This window comes from Diadema antillarum, unplaced genomic scaffold (assembly GCF_040938485.1).
Source record: "Diadema antillarum isolate AM-2024a unplaced genomic scaffold, OU_Dant_1.0 scf00000145, whole genome shotgun sequence".
Lineage (NCBI taxonomy): Eukaryota > Metazoa > Echinodermata > Echinoidea > Diadematoida > Diadematidae > Diadema > Diadema antillarum.
In genome coordinates, this window is record NW_027271034.1 from 556,677 (window position 1) to 577,905 (window position 21,229).

General features: G+C 37.6%; 1 protein-coding gene across 1 annotated transcript in view; it reads right to left on the minus strand.

The window, feature by feature from the left end:
* LOC139721509 (transcriptional adapter 2-beta-like) overlaps window positions 1-21,229 on the minus strand; it is a 50,634-nt gene that overhangs the window by 3,126 nt on the left and 26,279 nt on the right. The window contains exons 13-14 of the mRNA XM_071632824.1: window positions 11,650-11,681; window positions 51-124 (exon numbers count right to left, since the gene is read on the minus strand). Coding sequence (XP_071488925.1) covers window positions 51-124; window positions 11,650-11,681 — 106 coding nt within the window. The remainder of the gene's footprint in view (window positions 1-50; window positions 125-11,649; window positions 11,682-21,229) is intronic.

The window sequence follows — 21,229 nt, forward strand, 5'->3', positions numbered from 1 at the left end:
ACATTAATTCTAAAACATCTACTGCTGTAAAGTGAGTACTGCTATCTCACCTTCTTCTCTCGCTCCGACAAACAGCTGTAACCTTGGGAGGATCTGAGGGCATGGAATTCATCTTCTACTATATCTACACATGGGAAAAGAGAGAGAGAGAGAGAAAAAATCTTGTGTTACATGATATCAAATTATAACCAGACCAATGATCATTGAATAGAGGAAGCTCATGCAAAAATCCCCATAGTTCCCTCCACCCCACACACTCAACAAAGCTATAATTACAATGCTGCAGTTGTTGTGCGAGTATATTGCTGAGGTCAAATCTTTTCAGATCGAGGAATCATCGATAGATGCTAAGGACGTTTCTAGTGACGTTGTCCCCATGAATGCGTCTTTTCATCTCTCAGAGACGTTTCACCCCACATCACGGTCGAATGAACAAGTTTTCCCTTTCCTGATGCTTTCATCACTGCAGAATCACATTTTATGACTCATATGTCTTTTTCTTCTTTTCCATCCCCCCCCCCCCCATGGCCGTGTCTCCATATTCTTTATCGACCTCATTTACAGTATGGAATTACATATTTGCCAACTGTAAATAAAAAAATCATAATGGACAGCAGGAGCAATAAAAACTCTGCTAAGAGTGTTTACACTGTTGTAGCATTCCATGACTACTTCCATCAATCAACAGAAGCAGTAGGAAAACTCATATAGCATTGACTTTCATTTGCAAAGTCTTTGCAAAACCATTAATGCTAAAACATGCTGAAACATAGAGCTCTCGATGAAAAAAAAAACACATTAAAAATCATATAAACTGAAATAAAACAATGCCACACGACTGTAACCAGCAAGAACTTGATTGATATATATATGGAATAACATGGGAAAATACAAAATGATGAACCAGTTTATACAACAAAGAACAAAAATACAAACCCTGTATGATTAAGCTAATCCTTCCAATCAAATTTCACACATACAAACAAACTTCCAAACACACTATGCAAAGCCATCAATTTAACACCATGCTGTAATGGCAGATTAAGTTGCACACCAAATGCAGAAGTGACACAACAGAGCTCACAAGGACATCAAAATATCAGTTTTTGCTAGTCTACAAGGGCACCGTCAGTTGCTGGTGGAATAAAACACAGTCAGACTCGACAGACAAAAACAGAAAAAAAAAATCTACTTTCTCTGATGAGATCACAAAGAGGAATGTATCAGGTTACGCCATCAGCTCCAAACATTGTTTTTAGGTCATTCATATTTACAATGGAGGATGGTGGGTGCACTGTAGTAAATAACACACCTTGCGCTGACTGTCATCCTGTGGTTGGTTCATACCATTTTTCGCTGATTTCCCTTGGTCCAGCTATGACCGCAATTTTGTTTCCATAGCAACAATGACCTAGTATGAATACTCATGAGATACTCTAACTGTGTATAAATAGTATCTACGTGTGTCCTCTGGGTCTCAAATGGTACCAAAGGGGCAGGGCAGCCTCCACAAACTTCTTAACTATTTCCTATGACACACAGAAAACAGTGTACAGAAATCTGAATCGAACAAGGTGGCTCCTTGATATGCCCCCCCCCCCAAAAAAAAAAAAAAAAACAACAACTAGAACTATCACTCATTGTGATTAATATACTCCCACCCACAACTGAGGGAATTAGCTCATCCAAGATTCATTTTTTTACTTTTTAATGGAAAAAAAAAGTTACCATGGCAATGCACTGTTCAACAGTGAATAAGTGTATTGCTCACTGTTACAGTAGTCACATGTTTCACATCTCAAGTCAAGTGCTCAAAAACTGAGCGAGCAAGATAAATAAACAGATGATTTCTATGGCTTTCATTAAAAACTGTGTTACCATGGCAACACAATGTTGGACATTAAGAAAAATGAAGTTTGTACAATAGATGTCACATGTGCCAAATTTCAAGCCAAATGATAAAAGGCTGAGGGGCTTACTTAGTTGAATTCACAATATTAGTGTATCATTTTCATTCAAAATATACTGTTACCATGGCAACACATTTTCAACACTGACAAAAGATTTTTTGCACATCTAGGTAATGTAGAGGTAACATGTGCCAAATTTGAAGTAAAAATGCTCTAAAACAGAGAGAGTTAGGAGAATTGAAATTCAAAATGCACTGTTACTATGGCAACACATTGTTCAATAATAATGAAATATGAAGTTTGCATATCTCTGTACTTTAGTGGTTGCATGTGCCAAATTTCAAGCCAAATGCTCAAAGACTGAGGGAGTTACCTGAATCCACAATATTTGTGTATGATTTTCATTCAAAATATGCTGTTACCATGGAAACGCATTGATCAACAATAACAAAAGGTTAAGTTTGCACATCTACGTACCATAGTGGTCAGGTGTGCCAAATTTCAAGCTAAATGCTCAAAGACTGAGGGAGCTAGCTGAATCCACAATATCTGTCTATGCTTTTTGGTGAAAAAATTTTGTTACCATGGCAATGCATTAATCAACACTAATGACAGATTAAGTTTACACATCTACATACTATAGTGGTCACATGTGCCAAATTTCAAGCCAAATGCTCAAAGACTGAGGGAGTTATCTGAATCCACAATATTTTCATATGATTTTCATTCAAACTATGCTGTTACCATGGCAACGCATTGATCAACAATAACAAAAGAGTAAGTATGCACATCTACTTACCATAGTGGTCACATGTGGCAATTTTTTAGCCAAATGCTTAAAAACTGAAGGAGTTAGGTTAATCTACACATTTTTGCATGATTGGTAAAAAAAATTTGCTGTTGCCATGGTAACAGATTTTTTAACGCACACATCAAAGGTGTTTTGCACAACTACACATTACATTGATCACATATCCCAAATTCAAACTGAATTGCTACAAAACTGAGAGAGTAGTTCGATCCACAACATTTTGTAAGATTTTTACGAAAATCTGCCATTGCCATGGCAACGCATTATCAAATACTCATGAAAAAGGTGTCTTGCACATCTGCCTATGGTAGCAGTCACACATGCCAAATTTGAAGTTAACTGCTCAAAAAATGAGAAAGTAGTTTGATCTACAAGTTTTTACGAAAATTTGCCGTTGCCATGGCAACGCATTATGCGATACTAACGAAAAAGGTGTCTTGCACATCTACCTTTGATAGTGGTCACACATGCCAAATTTGGGGTCAATTGCTCAAAAAATGAGAGAGGAGATTGATCCACAACATTTTGTAAGATTTTTTTAAAATTTGCCGTTGTCATGGCAACTCATTATGCAATACTAACGAAAAAGCCCGCCCGACTGACCGACCAACTGGCCACCCGACCTCAGAGTGATTCCTACGATTGTATATACCCCCCTACACACTATGTGTGGGTGGGGGTATAAAAATGGATTGCTGAAAAGCAAAAACCTTGCAAAAATAGTTATTCCAAGCCCTAGTATGACAATAGAGAACATAAACCACATGAACATTGTGTCTCCATGTCTGCTTCAAAAGTCACTGTAAGCATGTGTTGCTAAGTTCCTGAGAACTTCATCACACCTTTTGATCAATTGGGGTTTAATCAGCTACATATTTATACCTTGCATCATATAACTTGTGAGTGAGTCTCTCTCTATACAAATCATGAAGGCAAAACAGCCATCACTACCAATGTCTGCTAGTTATCAGCATCCAGAAAAGATCTTTAAACTGTTTTCAAAACTGTTAATACATCTGTATTCTTCTCAGTTACATCGGCCAAGCAGAATTTCTTGATACACAGCTGCCAGTCACCCCCATATTTGTTTTGTAAACAACCCCTATTTCGTCAGTGGAAGGGCATTCTGTGTTACTAACATGTTCACACAGACTATCTGACAAAATCGCTGGCATATTTCTTCAGCTACTCATTCCTGTCAACAAAATCTTATTTACATTACAAAGCAGTCATCTCTTGTATGGCAAAGTCCATGTAACAAGAACTAAGACCCTGTTTACAGTGCGAGGCTCGGCCGCGGCTCGGCCCAGCCCCGCTTCAGTGTAAACGCGCAAAAGGCCAAATGCGGGGCCAAAATTGGCCTCGCATTTGGCCTTGCTCTGAAGGTGGTCTCGTTGGCCGCGGCTGAGCCCGGCCTTTTCTCAGTGTAAACGCAAACTGGGCCAAATGCGCTGCCAATTTTAGTCTGGTTTCCAAACCCTCTGCCCGTACTATTTCGCTATTCAGGATATTAACCTCCTCAACGTCGAATGCTAGTATAGTTGAAGGTGGTTTTGTCCTGCAAAGGATTTTTCCTTCGGCAAAGGCCTTTGCCCGAACGGCGACTTCGTCGCCACTGAATCCAGTTGGCAAAGGGTCCTAAAACCAGACTATACCAAATTGCGTTTGTTTACAAGCAGAGCACCACTACGACAAAATATTGAAAGGTTTGAATTAAAAGCGCGGCCGAGCCCGGCAGTGTAAACGGACAAAATTGCGGGGCTCGGCCCCGCAATTGAGGCTGGGCTCGGCCGCGGCTCGGCCCAGCCCCGCACTGTAAACGGGGTCGAGCACATTGGGCAAATCGCATTTCAAGGACTTGTTCACACTTTTCTTCCTCTAGCTGCATTCAGATGTTGCATAAAGACAATGAGCTATGAATGATCATATCAGTATTTACACCATTTAGTCTGGGACCAGAAACAAAAACAAACACTGTATGCTCTCTTGAGCAATAGAGCTTTTCAATGAAACGAAAGAGACTTATACAGAATCATAAATGAATATCCGCAGCACAATATTAACATGATATATGAACTTAGGACAAACCTAGTAGGAGAACTTGGAACAACACAAATGCATTTAAAGAGTGTATCAGTGAGCATTTACTAACTATAGTGTGTGTGTGTGTATGTGCGCACACTAGTGTGTATAAGTGTGTCTATGAATGAAGGACAGCAAATGAAAATTTGCGAGGGATGGAGAAAGGAAATGTTGAAAAGGAGAAGATTCAAATGAGAGGATACAAATAAGGGAAAGAAAACAGAAACACTGAGAGCATAGATATGAGATGGTCAGAAAAGGAATGACGACAAGAACCAAGGAACCTGAGAGAAAATTGGTCAGCAGAAGAGAAAGAGGAGAAAAAGGTATGGAATCAAAGTAAGCTGATGGCAAGCTACCCATGATTTCTTCTCCTCCTTCCTCTTTCTTCTCTGATGGAGAATAAAGGGAACAGTGGTGAGGAAGCAGAGGGGGTGAAAGTTTAAAAGGGTAGGCATGTGTTATAGATGTAGAATTGAAAGGTAGGGGAAGGGGAGGGGTGAGGGGGAAGAAAGGAGAGAGGGGAAAGTGGGTATGTGATTCATTAGAGAGGGAGAGAAGTAAGAAGGTAGGCAGTACACGAGCCAGAGATGTCAAATCTCCACCACATACATCACAGATTTGGCTCTTTACGCCTGACAAAGGCGAGGGATACAGAGGCTGCTGCCGCTGCTGCCTTTTCTAGCTGGGCAAAGCCAGCGAAGGAGAAAGTCGCGGACCCATTTCCCTACATTACCCCAATTTTCTGCCATTTGCTTGTTAAATCAGACAGCTGAAATGCCCGTGTTTGAAACCCACCCAGCACTTTGAAAGGGCACAGTTCCATTATTCAAATGGGAGAAGAATGGCAGCCCCATACAGAAATGCACTTGCAGGCACATTTTGTCCGCTACATTTCTCCATGAAATCCTACTATAAAATCTATGACCACCAAGAGAAGAAAATGTCACTACGTCCAATCGAACTGCATTGAACCTCAACAAAGCATTTTTCCAAAGGGAAAAAAAAATTACCCTGTTCATGAGCCCGAGCCCAGTCTTTACATACTTTAGATCTCATCAGAAATTTTAGATCCCTGTATAAACATGTCATTTCAAGTTGCAACTATCCCCAAATCTCATCTGAATTCTCAGCCAGCATCTGTGAAATATCTAGTGGACACACAAAGTGATAAGCATCAAGAGGTTTCTGATATACTGTAAGGTCACCTAAGTTTAGATATCCTTATGCCTTTGCATATTACACACTGTCACATATTTATATTGATTGACTGAGCTCTCGGTACTATAGTTTTACGTTATCATTTAGGTCCTATATAATCCATATAAAATAAATGTCTATTCTTATCTTAATGACCCACTAGAAAAAATGGGTCATTAAGTCGACTACTACTCTTGCTTTCTCACAAACACCAGATGATACATTTGCCTATGTACAGTGAATTCTACTTGAAAAGTATTTGACGGATCATTTCATCGAAGAAATAAAGTCAATCAATTATAAATCTGTCATTCATCTCTGGAATGCAGAGTATTTTCATGACTGACTATAATTGCAGTTTGCCAACTATTTCTTTTTGTCCATTGCAGTTATTGGTATTTGCTGTGGAAATTAGGATATACTGGCTTCATCTAAGAATATTGCTACAAATTAATTTTCATCACTGCAAGAAAACTAATGTCAGTCTGTAACTCTACACACACAAAAAAAGAAAAATTTACAATACACAAGGTTAATATGAGAATGTCTTTCACTGTGGCTTCAATATGATAATGATAAGGCTGATTCATAACAAAATTGTTTTTGTTTTTGCATATTTTATTTAAATCATACAAAGTAAAAGGCCAGACAAAGTCAGGTAAAAGTAAATAACCATGAAGAAAGAGAATCCAAACTCATTAAGCTTGATGACATACCACATACCACTCTGTGGCCACGTGATTTGGGTTGATAATAGATGCAAACTGCCAGCTAGATTCCATCTGCAATGTATTATGTTTTGGCATCCGAAAGAGGTGGCCCGTGCAGATAAAGATCATGAAACCCCAGCCCATTTCATTCAAGACTTTGACTCAGTAGAAGCTTAATCACTGCCTTTCAATAGCAAGTAATGGACCAGTAAATTGAGGCTCTATATTTCAGATGAGAGAGTGGCTCCGTGGATCATTTATTCCTAAAATCTGATCATCAATGAGAATTTCGAAAAGCACAAGTCAAACTAATCTTACCACTAACCTTCAGTTGCTTTAAATCTCAAATAGCTTGCAACTAATGACATGAAAAGAACGCCCGTTAATCTCTCCCGTTTCAACTTTCAAGATAATAACGTGTTGACATGTCACAGTGATCATGTGTTTGTGGTTTCTCTTTATTTTATCAGTAAACTTTGCTATGTCTGAAAACTAACCTCAGAAAATCTCTCAAAGAGATAAATAATACTTCTCCATGTTATCTTGATCTAGAACACTCTGATAACTGAGTGAACAATACTGCAATCATAGTAAATGTCATGGCTAGATCCTGCTGGTAAGATTGTGAGGATGGCCTAAAACAATCCCTCATTGTTTCATTATTTTCAATGAACAAAGCTTTCCAAAAGTTCCTTTAACATCCTGATACGGGTACAGTATTTTATAGCGCATTCATATCTACTGCCAGGACATACACTCTAACATGTAAAACAGCTATCAAACCAAAGACCGTACACATACAGAAACGATAATTACAACAATAAAACATGCCAATGTGAGACTTGCAACAAGCTAGACAAAAAGAAATGACAGTTTCCGCATATAAATTCTCTGGGGGTGTTTCAATCGAACAGAGTATGCCACTGGTGTGAAGACACAATAGTAGAGTTCCTCTGTGCAAACAAAACAACAGCTCTGTTGTTTTGTTTACATACTTGATGACAAAATCATGTCAACCTCCACTCAGGAAAGTGTAAAGTCAACTTTTTAAGCAGTCGCACACAATAGCTCAAGGTTTAACTCATTTGCATGTGTATACTCTAACATGAAAAAAAAATTCTTTACACGCCCGCATGCATACTTCTCTTTGTTAACAGGCAAACACATCTACAGCAATGGCGCAGACATACAAATAAGTTAGCAATACATTAAAGCACATGACTAGAATTCACAAAATCATAACTAAACAGAGTAAGAGCACAGTTTAAAACAGTTGCAGGAAATATTTACTGAATACTAGTTAGGAAACAAATTCATCAAACTAACCGGGTACTTGTACTTGTGGTTTCTCTGCTGTCACTGAGCAAGCATTCAATATGTGAAGGTTATACAGGTCTAAATCAACATCTTCATATACTTCATATGTGACAATTGGTGACATGCTGTCCAAGATCAATGGCATTTGCTATGTTTCTTATACGGAGCATAGATTTTTTAAGAGGCTGATTGATGTAGCTCATTACTTTGAGGATTAAATCAGTTTATGACAGCAGATCTGACTCTTCTTCACTGTACATTGATGTTTACTTGCCCCCACACACTAGATATTTGAATGAATGAATGTGATGAAGAATAAGAGGCTCAAACCCAATTGCTACAGAAGGAAAATAATGCTTTTTGTCCTGTGATTCCTAACATGCTTTTCCCTATTCATTTCACATAAATATCCTTCCATCGTTTACTATATCTTTTTGAAACAAGTATGCAAACATGAATACTTATCAAGCATGCTAAACAGTTGATTAATTCAGGCCATCAGTACATTACTCCATATTTTCCCTCTTTTTCACATCAATGCAAATGGAAAGATCTAACGTGGGTGAAGAGCAAGAATTGATTTAGGAGGTTGGTAATCATACACATCCAATCCTATCACAAGGCTGTATATCTGACTGAGTAATGCAAAGAGTAAAACAGGGCAAACTTTCAGTATAACATTGTATGTAGGAGCCTGAAGCAATTGACCAGCTATAGATGCAGAATGCTCTTCATAAATGGAGTACTTCTGTTCTGGCCTGCATCCCTGATCAAAATTGTCAAGTTTTCTACAATCACAGGCAGCTGCTCACAATCCCCATTGAGGTTCTGGCAAACTCATTTTCTATCATCTGCCTCCCAGAAATGCTTGAAATGTGTGACCCGGGGTAACCTTGCCTTTGAAACGTCTATTTAAGCCTAACGGGCGGAGATCTCCCCGTAAAGTAGGATGAGCAATGTTGTATAGAGAGGTTATGCAGAGTTAGAGGCAACCGCCACAAGAGATAGCTGACTGAGTCAAGTCTGACACCAAGCCAGCTATGTGCAGTACTACTATAGTAGGTATTTAAAATGGATATTGCCTCCAGCCCCCCCCCCCCCATCCCATCCTGCAATATCTCTTCATCTCTTCTTGTCTGTATTGTTTGCAGGTGTTGTCCTATATCCTACTCCCCAACCTTTCCTATGGCTCAATCATGTTCACATTTTAAACTGACTGTATCTTATCTAAACCATCATCCGTAATTTACATGCAACCATGTAGAGAATGTATTCAGAATGTTGACTCAGTGTCATGTCATATCTGACCACAGATGAATAGCAATCACAACTGATTTCGGCAATAATGTTCATATTCCAGAATCCACTATTCCATGATTAAAGGCATAATTCACCATTTGCAGATGAAACAAAAATCCAGCTTTAGTGCTTCAAAATAGTTCTAAATTGTGAGTTAGGGATAGAAACAACCATTGTAAAATATACAAACTGGGAACAATAGTTATAATAAAATTGTTCCGAGACTAAACCGTCTACAGTTATGGTTTGTTGAGAAAAATAGTGATATCTCTTTATATTTCAAGCTTTATTGCAAATTTTTTACATGGTAGGATGTTTTGTGATAAAACTGACCTATAGATATATATGCATCAAATTTGATATCTCGAACATTTTTATAATCATTGCTCCCAATGGTAAACATACCTTTAACCCAACTGTGGACTACCACACGAATACACAAATTACCAGGGATATTTTCCAACTTGCAATGAAGAATTTATAGAGTGAAACTGCATCAGGGTGATAACTTCTTGAAGAATGAAGACATGAAATATGTATGAATAGCATATTTGACATTCAGCAATAGTGCCTGTGCTGCAGTTACACTGACAAAGTGATTGATCTGATGTTGTGACATTGTACACAGATGAGCAATCAAATGAATTACAGATCTCATGTATGAATGTTTGTATGGAATTATCATATTTGAGTCAAGTGAATCAGAATTCTCAACAGAAACAAAATGAAGCAAGATATGAACTGAACTAGATTGCTCAAGAGTGTCTTTTTGTCACGTTTGGTTTTGTTTTGTTTTGTTTTTCAGAGAAAGGAGATGTCCCATGCTCCAAACTAATATAGAAATCTAAACAAACCACAGGCCAGCGGAATGAATGGACAGAATGCCATGTTTAAAGGGACCATATAGTTTTGGTTGAGACCTAATTTCAGGTTTCTAACATTTTTTGGTGAGATAATGAGAAACCTCTTATGAAATATTGAAAGAGCATGTGATTCCATGAGGATTTTGACATTTATTTGATGAAGATTGGTTTTGAAATGGCTGAGACATCCAAAACAGAGCGATTCTAATAAAGTGTGGGACCCACACTTTATTACCATCGCTTTGTTTTACTTTGTTTTTGGATGTTTCAGTCATGCCAAACCTGATTTTCATCAAATAAACTTGGAATTCCTCTTAAAATGGTATGCTCTGTACTATTTCAGAAGTGTTTTTGTGGTATCTTGCAAAAACTTAAAAGCCCAATTCTCATCTCCACCAATACTGTACTATCCCTTTAAACAATACAGAAGCTCCCACTTTAGTGAAGGTGCTTCTAATACATTTTATACAACATAAAACCATGTCTTTCCTTTTTTTATATTTGTGTTCATTTAAAAACAAACAAAATCACTCTGGTAAAAGATATGCTCATACTGAGACACAAAATGTCTGGTCATTGCCCTCATGTCCTCAATCCTCTTATACCTTTTTTTTTCCACTCTGAAACAAGACTACTCAAACTTGAGTCAACATAATAGTGTTGATAAAATAAAAGCTGGTGAAACCCGAACCCTTCCTACAAATGTCACTTCATTAAGTAGCACTTATCTGGCAAGTACCGACATAGCAGGGGAATGTTCTCTGAACCGCCTCCATGCAAGCGATTAAATTCTTTTCCGGGCTTGACACGCCGGGCGACATTCGAGATGATTTCAACCAAATGTTGCATGTTTGAGGTGCTACAAAAATATCTGTCGCATACTTGAGCGAAGGTGTGACTTATTTTCAACACCCTCTGAACACGAGCATCGGAAGAAAATCAGTGCCATTCCGTCCTAAAGGTTATTAGGAAACCAAATTTGCTTAGAGGGAGAAGTATGGAAAAATACATTTTCTACTTGAGAGATATGGATTTTGCAATTTGCGATGTTGACACACATACAGAGTTGGCAAGTAAATGCTGAAAATTTGTTTTATCAATATCGGCCAGGACTTTGAAAGACTGCCACAGAGCTGACAATGATTGCAAAACACTGACATAACTGAGATTTTCTCATATTTTGTTCTGAATTTCATCCTGGTAAGTTACATGTAATCAAACCACAATGAACCCTAAACAGCACCACATATTCATAAAATTGCTGAAAAGTGTAATCATTGACTACTTCTCTTTTAATGAAGATTTATATTTGTGCTTTTGAAATCAGGGTTAAACAAACACACAAACACACACAAACACACACACACACACAAACAGTGAATGTGAGGACATACTCATATATCACTGCAGATGGAGGTAGATAAATAAAATGATATAGATTCCAATCCAACACTTACCTAGTTTCTCATCCTTCACATCCTCTTTTGAGCTGCAAGAAAAGAGAGACGAAAAAAAAAATTACATTAATTTACTTCGAAACTTTAAAATAAGTCAATAACAAAACATATGACAATATTCAAAGTGCATTATCTAGAGTCATCTTTAAAAAGGGAGAGGAATAAAAGAAAAACAGTAATATGAAGCTGAAAAAGAACAGAAAATGCCTTTTACAGCTATCCCAGCAGATTTAGGTGCTGTCTTCATTCAAGATTTTACCTGCTGTAATCACTAGCAGATACAGATTTAAAGAAAGTGCCAATAAAGAGCAAGTAAAGAGCGATACTCAATTGAAACAAGCGATAGAATTACTACTGAAAAGAAGTAAAGTATGATATCATTTTTGAGAGAATAACACTTTGCAATTGGGACTGGAAAGACAATTTTATGAGTGATCCAAAACCACAGCCAGAGAGTGAGAAATAAGTATTACTGTAAGAGTGGATATTTTTATGTGGATAATTTTTCGCTATCGGTGGGGTAAGGTGAGTTTCACATGTTATGAAATCCCATTTTCTTTGCTCATTTTTCCACTGTTTTTAACTCCACGGAATCAAGACATCAACTACTTGAACATACGGCAAGTAAAAATATTTGCCTGCTTTTACTATCATGCTAGTTTCTGGATGCACAAAATGCACGAAAATTTCAACACCGCAAAATTTTCCACTTATACAGTATTCTTCTCCAAAAGAACAGTTAGTGACTTCACAATTTGGAGATGATCCTATCCACACATTGCATTTTTATTATCTGAAGCAATATTTTCACTGGTTACTTATTTTACAGATAATGGTCAACTCATGAATTATATAATATACAAAGATACCATGAAAGGTATGGCAACGTACAATAGTGGAAAATCAGTGAAAGGGACTATTAGACATTAAGATAGTCAAAATATGTATTAGGACACACAAAAATTTTTTCTTTGTTTCAAAACCTATGTCCACAATTTCATATTCATTTGAACTTGACAGTTTCCATCAATCCACATCACTCTGCATTCTTTCTACTATATCTGACACCCCTTTGCTTGTCTCTATAGTCAGTGGATGAGCCAAAGGTGCCATAAACTGTGCTTCAAATTGTACCTTTCCAGCACACAGATTCACTGAAAGAGGCATATCAATTCTGAGAAACCAATACAGCTTTTTCCCCTGCATCCACACAGCTTTGATCACATGAAACACAATGCCATGATCAAATCCACAGCCCTGCCTCTTGTTTTATGGCAAAATCTCCAGATACTTGTGTGCACCATTTCTGCATCTCAATTGAGTAAATTGCTCTGGGCACTTGGCAACGGGGAAATGCAGAAAGTATCCACTGGCCCTGCTGTTAGAGCCAGTGTAGCGGAAGTCAATATTGACTCGGCTTCATCAGGCCATGTTAAATATCTCAGGCTTGGTTTAATCATTAACCCCCGTGACAACTCAAAGGGGAGAAGAGGCTGAGAGAAGGAAATGAACGACCCATTTTTCAGGAACACATGCCTGGCTCCAGAGGCAGTGGAGGAGTTCATTACCATGAGTGCATACATCTTGTTTGCATAAGCTTATTTCTGTTTGTAGGGAAGAAAGACACACAGGATGATATATGTTCCATCTTCCTTTTCTTCGAAAAAATGAACAATGGCTTATTTGTTGATGAAAACATGCTAGCGTGAGGCCACAACAGCACCAGTCACTCTTGTTCATGATTATGCATGTACATACATGTATGATGTATAGTTCACAACAGTTTTATTTTTTAAAGCACAAATGTTAACCTTACAAAGGCATGAATAAATCTAACAGTCAATGTATCTCTTGCTACAAATTTCTTATGTTCCTTGATGTTGATTTTTGGTCGTAAGCAAAATGAGTCTTTTTGTTGGATATAAATAGTGCAACAGATACAATGCAAATGACTCTTAACCAGAGACCCTTGGGTCAAAGAAGCAAATCTGGGTTGCTCAATTATCCGGTCTTAAACAAACAGAATCAGTCATAATAAGAACTGATATCAATCCTGGGGTTTCAATACGAGGTTGCAATAAAGGAGCGGTGCTTGGTGAAAGCTGGGTCTCGGCCACTGTGTGAAGGTATCATACTGGTGTGTACCTAACAGATTACACTACACAAGGAGAGGAACAATGACATCCCCCTGTAATTCATCACCATACAAGATCTAGATTGTCCCTGAATGAACTAAAAAAACAAAACCAAACAAATCTTCAAAATTATCATTGAGAAGTGCAGCATGATGAACATACAGATTTTCTAAATTGTGCTTCTTTTTTTCTTTTTTCTTTACTCTGGGGAAAATGTAATATTTCTTGTTGCCTTGTTACTTCTCTGATATCATTACATCTTTCTTCAAAAATACAAGAATAGACAATTTGTGTAGATGATAATAATATTTTTAGCATGGAGAAACATGTTCAGCAATGCAACTGTATTCATAGCATGCTAGTTATAACTCCACATTATATCACATTTGAAATGAAAAACCATTTCAAATAATGAATCCTGAAATACACAGTTAATGGTGCCTTAGGCTGGCATACAAATATAAAATATTAATTGACATCCCCCATCTGGATATTATAAAAAAAGATGCAGATCTCAAACAAGAGATTGATAGCCTCTGAAAAGAGAATGTAAGGTAAAAGGCAATACATAAAATCAATGTTGGTGGAGGCTCCATGATGCCGTTGAACAGATAAACACAAGTCAAACAAATTGATTTTTATGCTTAAAAATAAGTCAGGAATTATTATTTTTAGCTGCTCCCCATAATACATCATGATCCTCAGGCACCAAATACAAAGCATCCTCAAACCAAATGGCTGTAACACCCACGACTTGTGAAAGCCAAGGATATTCCCCACATGTGAATCACAGCTAACCATTCATAGCTGAACTTCCTTTTCTTCTCACATGGTGTATATTACTACTCATAAACCTAAGCCGCAGACTGAACATGTGTGTTTTAAATCACTCTTACTTTAGATTTTCAGGAAACATTGCAAATAACACAACTCTCTCGAAGCAACACTTCTTGATCATATTTCAGACGTAAGATGCCATTTATCAAAATTCTGTCACGTGATGTTTAGGTAATGTTCATAAGCTGGGAAATCAAATATTATTTAAAGGTGACTGGAAGATGCATCTGAATCAAACTGTTTAAAATGAAGGAATGGCTCCTTTGATTACACTGCTATACCTGTCAGGAGTCTTCACTTTAATACATTAAATGATGTCACGCCATTTGATATTGAATGTCATGATCAGATAGAATTTAGTGACATGCAATGGACTTCCACGAGAGCAGAGTTTTTTTCACAAGAAAAGTGATTCCTAACAATTTCTAGACACATTATAGAGAGGGTCTATTTATGTTTGAGGGAAATATCAAAAGTCACAAAGTGTCAAATTTCTAATAAATAAAACCCGACTGAACATGATGCAGAACTGAATTGCACTTTAAGTCTTTCATGTCATATCTTGGGATATTCAGGGAGGGTTTAACTCGTGGTTGTTGGCTGTTTTACACTTGTAAAACAGTTGGTATTAAAAGGCCTAATCACAACGAGCAAAAGAGGATTGCAGCAGGAGGGGTATAGGTGTACCATCCCAGGTCCAGGTAACACACATTAGATGAGAAATATGAGCACAGAGGTGCTAATCACGACAACGCAGCATCCACATAATTGGGTCATCACAGTAACCCAAGGCATTCAGACTTAGAAAGTGTTTCCACGTGAGGGGAAACCAGAGACTCAAAGGGATATTTTAGACACTTCCGAAAAAAAAAAGTACATATCTTCAATATGTTGGCACATCCTTTTTAGCATTGAATACTTTTGCCATGCCTGTGTCATTGCACAAAATCAGTTTCACAAATCATCACTTAAAGGGACTGTACAGTACTGGCTGAGATGGAGATTCAAGTTTATAACATTCATAAGTGAGATAATGAGAAACCTCTAATGAAATATGAAAGAGCATGTAAGGATTTAACATTTATTTGATGAAAATTCGTTTTCAAATGGCCGAGATATCCAAAAATGTGATAATAATAAAAGGCGACAGGCCACGCCTTTCATGAGGATCTCTTTGTTTCACCTTGTTTTGGATATCTCAGCCATTTCAAAACCGATTTTCATCAAATAAACTTTTAATACCCCTTAGAATTGCATGCTGTTTGACATCTCATAGAGTGGTTTCTGAATATCTCGCAAAACGTTAAAAGCCAAGTCCTCACCTCAACCAGAACTGTACAGTCCCTTTAATATGAGTGCCGCCTAACCTTTTTATTAGAATGTCATTCTTAGCTAATTATATATAAAATAAACACCTGGTTGTATTACTATCATCAGCATTCTTATCATAAATATTTCCATTAGCAACATTCATTTCATTTACTACTTTCATCACTATCATTATCATCATTTTAAGTATTACAATATTGACCAAAATAAGTATACTCTGAGAGTGAGCTGAATCAACAGTGAAGCATTGCAGTAACAAACAACATGTAGCATGGCTACAAAATCATCAAAAGGGGCCTTCCTTGACAAAAATAATATATATATCACATGAGAAATTGATATGAAAATTATGTTTACTGAAAAATGAGAAATATTCAAAGAAATCACATTTCTCTATACAGAATGCATGTTTTGCAAAATATGGAAAGATCTGTGAATGTTGCTAATCCTACAGGTTCGAAGAAATTTGTATCTGCCCGAACTGACGAACGCGAGGTAAGGTCAATGCCCTCTCTCCTATCTATCATTGGTTGGTTGTTTGGAACCTGTGATGAAAGCAATCTTGAGCAGAAGTTTCATTCTGTCAGACGAAAACAAATTCATGCAGTCTCTTGGGGTAAACGGCATGAAATCCTAAACTCTGGAACTACATACAGGGTGTTCAGACACAAAAAATGTATACTAGAACGGTATAGCTATACCAAAACCTTACAGCCATGTGATGAATTTATACGTCTGAACGCTGACTAACGAAACAATGTATAACGACACGACGGTCAGAGCATCGTTTCGAACTAGAACTTGATAACGAATCAGCATTCCACGGTGGCCATTGTGCGTCGGAACGTAAGGCGACCATAGAACTGTATAACTGGGCGGGGCTTAATGGGAGTGCTCGCAAAAGGCGACCCCATAGCTGTCACTCAGACCATAACAGCATGTGCAGTGGGAAACTGCACATCTATACAACGTTTTCCAGAATGGTCAAGATTAGCATCTGAACGGTCTGTAGGCTATACGATGATTCTTTATACGTTGTTTCTTTATCGAGTTTTGATAAAAACTGGCTTGCGTCTGAACAGGGGTAAGTCTTTATCACCTACAAAAATGCCAGGTTGCAAAATCAAAACCACCTGCAGACTTTGAGTAATTTTCATACAAAATGTCAAATTACATTGGTCAGTAGTATTAAGGTAAAAATCATTAATTTCGGTCGATTAAAAATGTAAACATTCAAACATTAAAGTGTTCATAGGCAAGCAATGCCTATGGAAATGAGGTGTCATATGAAATTGTTTGCTCAATTACCTGATGAACTTTTCAATGCTGGGACTCAGTGCACTATTTACAACAAATTACAAGCACGATAATAGGCATGAGTTCCCATTCATTTATTTTATTTATTTATCTTCTTTTTTTTTGGTTTCAAAGACAGTTACTAACATATTTTATCAATGAGCTAGACTAACAAAAGACTAGCAGTGATAACTTCTCTAAACCTCTCAAAATATTCAGTACGTTTCATGTGTGTCTATGGGCAAGAATCCAAATAGCAGGAGGATATTCCTAATAAAAATCATTGTTTTACTGCACTGATCATTCTCATTGCGAATTGTCACAGAAAATTTCTGGAAAAGTTAAAGAAATCCCACTCCACCAAATGTTACCATTTTTGTAATGTCGCGATTATTCAATGTCAGTGTGAACGGTCCACAAAACAAACAGCCAAGCACAGCAGCCTATTGTCCCAACAATGACTAGATGTGGCATACCATATTTGTCTGATGTCTGATATATTTGAACACATACACACACACATACACACACACAAACAAACAGACAAACACAATTGCACATACACAAACTCATCCACTAAATATTAAAATATTGTGAGGGATTTCAATAGGGAGGTTACGACCTTTAAAAAGCCAAGTCCACCATGGCTGTGGCCCACCCCTACTCGGAATGTATCGACCAGGGGAGAGGGTGGGCGGGAACGGTGCCTGTTCACAGTAAATGTCTCCTGGCCAAACATTGCCAACATTTCCTGGATGAATCATAGAGCCAGTGTCAATATGGACAGGAGACTGCTCCTCCACATTTGCATTAATTATGCCCCACAATGTAATCAAGCAATGCCAGTTGATTGCCTTTAATTGAACTCTATGAGTGGAAGTTGGTATGCACTGCATGTTGAGGGCTCGCCTCATTCAATCAGGGTCTAATTATACTCTAAGTGCAGATTTTAATGAACTCTCCTGGCCTGGCATTACATTACCTGCTAAATTGCTATCTGACCGATAAAACCAGTCTAGCAAGTTATCATGCATGCTGTATGTCACGCCTTGTCAATAATGCAAGAGTTTGATGTGATCAAATTTGCTGTCTTGCATTCCAATGCCATTTCAAGTATTGATAGAGGAGGTAGAGAGGGGCAGATACATTACCAATACAAAGAAAATGTAATAGATAACAAAATGCATGGTACGTTTATACCTGGTATATTGTAGATGGTGATAAGGAAAGACCATATTAATCACAGGACAATGTTATTTGTATTACACTTAATGGTTTGAGGCACAGAAAGTTATAAATTTCACATTATTGTTACTACACATGTTCCTGATAAAAGGAGCATTTAATGTATTTGTTTCATTCAAATGAAAAAATAGAGTAAAATACTGGTTTTTCCTGTGCATATGAACAATGAGGAATTTCAAGTGAGAAATGCCACAGTTGTATAACCTGCTGTTATATTCAAGATACTTACAGGACTACTACAGTATGTCAAATGAAGTCCCAATATTCACTCAACTACCCTTTCATTTCACTCAAATTGTTATGATTCACCACTTATCTACTCCACAGAGCAAAAACTCCTTTAATCTACAATCATGGCAACTCTCTACTTCGCTTAAAATTGCGATGCTCACATCTCATTTGTTATAAATTCCATCATGATTTCTGCCTTTCACTAGAAGTTGATTCCACCAACATTTTTCAAAACAATCCAGTCAGAGATTCCATCAACAACAATGTGAAGATGGACGCATCTTAGTGCAGGATAATATTTACAGATATCTCCAAGAGATTCGGACGGAAAGAGAAGTCCTACAACAGTGGAGACAGTCTTGACAATCCGTCAAGTAATTGCTGCAAATTCAAAGGTTATGACATCACATCACTGAAATGTCTGGGGGAAAGACTTTACTAAATCTAGAGGAAATCGAGTAACTCACAATTAAAAATGAAAGCACAAAATACTGGAGGGTTTCCCTCACTAGGAACATTCCATTCCGCTGTTTCATCTGCCAGCTTGATCCCTGAAGTCCACAGTGCCTTGATGGAGACTGCGTTCACACACCAGACAATAGCTGCACTCATTGCAAGTAAAGTTTTGGCACATAGGTTGGAAAAAAACAACACACACACACACAAACTTCTTCTTTAATAAACATGAAAATTTGATGCCACATCAAAGCTTGAGGGTAAACCTATAGGCATATTGTAGCTATCAATTGATATGGATGGTTCTGTAAAAGATGAAAGAGATATTCAAGTGCTACTTTGACTGTTCTTAAATTTCTACATAATACATAATGCTTGTCTTATTTCTGCAACTTACAGAGAATCTGATGCCAAATCAAAGCTTAAGGGTAAACCTATATTGTAGCTACAAAAAAAATTCACAAGTGAATTTGTAAAAGATAAAAGATGTATTCAAGTACTACTTTGACTGTTCTTCAATTTCTGTATAGTACACGGTGCTTTTCAAACTTCTTCAACTTACTACTGAGAGGGGAAAGGCACCCTACAGAGAAAAGTTCTTAATGTTTTTGTTTTACTTTCACTGCATTTTGTTTTTGCTTGGCAGTAGGAACAGACTTAAGACTCTGACTTCACTTTCACCAATAATTTGACTTAATTTACTATGTTTGGAAAAAACTTATGATCTTAATGTAGAGGAAATTAAAGTGTCAATGAAAGCAAAAGTGCATTTCTTTTCTACGAGAACCAAGTCTAAGATTTAACAATTCAGATACCAGCACTAGGAACCAGGAAAGTGCATTAATTTTAGCCATAATTTTAATTCACAAAGGAATGTGAACATGGCTGAACGTGTTCACTTTTTCTGTAGCCAATCTTGACCTTATGTCTCTCAGCAGCAGTTTTCAGTCCCCAAACCACCCCTCTGCCTTCCAGCAACCAAGTATCCCATGGGACTAGACAAGGTGGCCCATGATATGATACGCTGGAGTCTACATGCCCATGGCCATTTCTCAAGTTCAACCCTGGGTTTTTGCCGCAGTCAGATCTTTGAAGGCAGCATGGTTCATTTAAATGTAATCATTTGAAATACACACAAACTATTTGACTGAGAGAAAATAGAAAAGAGGCAACTGTCTTGCTCATAGACTCCCCAAAGTCTACCCACTTGTAACCTACAGTCACATGGGGACGAGATACAGTTTGTCACATCAAGACTTCGGCTTCTCCTGCTTGTTCCATGAAATCACTCAGCACCTATGTTTGCCCAAACAGGTCTAGCCGGCAACGGCGATGGGCCGACGATCACGCAGCGATTACCAGCTCCTCTTCGGCAGGTTGGATGAATAAGAGCTGACAGGGATGCAATTAAGGGTGCTGACAACCTGGGATTTCTCCTAAAATCTATGGTATTTTTACCTCTTTGAGCACTCCTATCAATGTTGGTGTTGTACCGATAACCGCGCGGGACAAACTGTTATTCGTGGCATGTTTTGTTTTGTACAGGTGTTAATTTTTTGTGTCAGCCTTACTCCAGGAAGTGATGTATCAGTTTAACAGTCATCCCAATGTGTTTACCATCAACACATTCCATCAAAGTGTTTGACACTGCTTTGTTCTTCAAAAGGAGGGTAGGATTTCAAATATGACTTGTTTGTACCTCCAGTTACTGACACACACACACTCACACAAAATGCAGGCTATGTGTGGCAACTGCACGCTCGTTCATGAGATGCATGTGGCAAAACAAGCATTGTTTTTCAAAACGTGAATTATTTTTCTGAGACCACATGAAAATTGTTTTGACTTTCTATCCTAACAATAGATATATAGATACAACTGATGCAGACCTGTATAATGAACAACTTAAGTTATTAATTTAACCAGCCATGCACGAAATGATTGCACACTAATATCTATAGACATATATACTATTAACACTGGGGACAGATTTAGATAAATATCTGAACCCTTCACAGCAAAGATTACAGTTTTCTGAAAGATGTGACAGG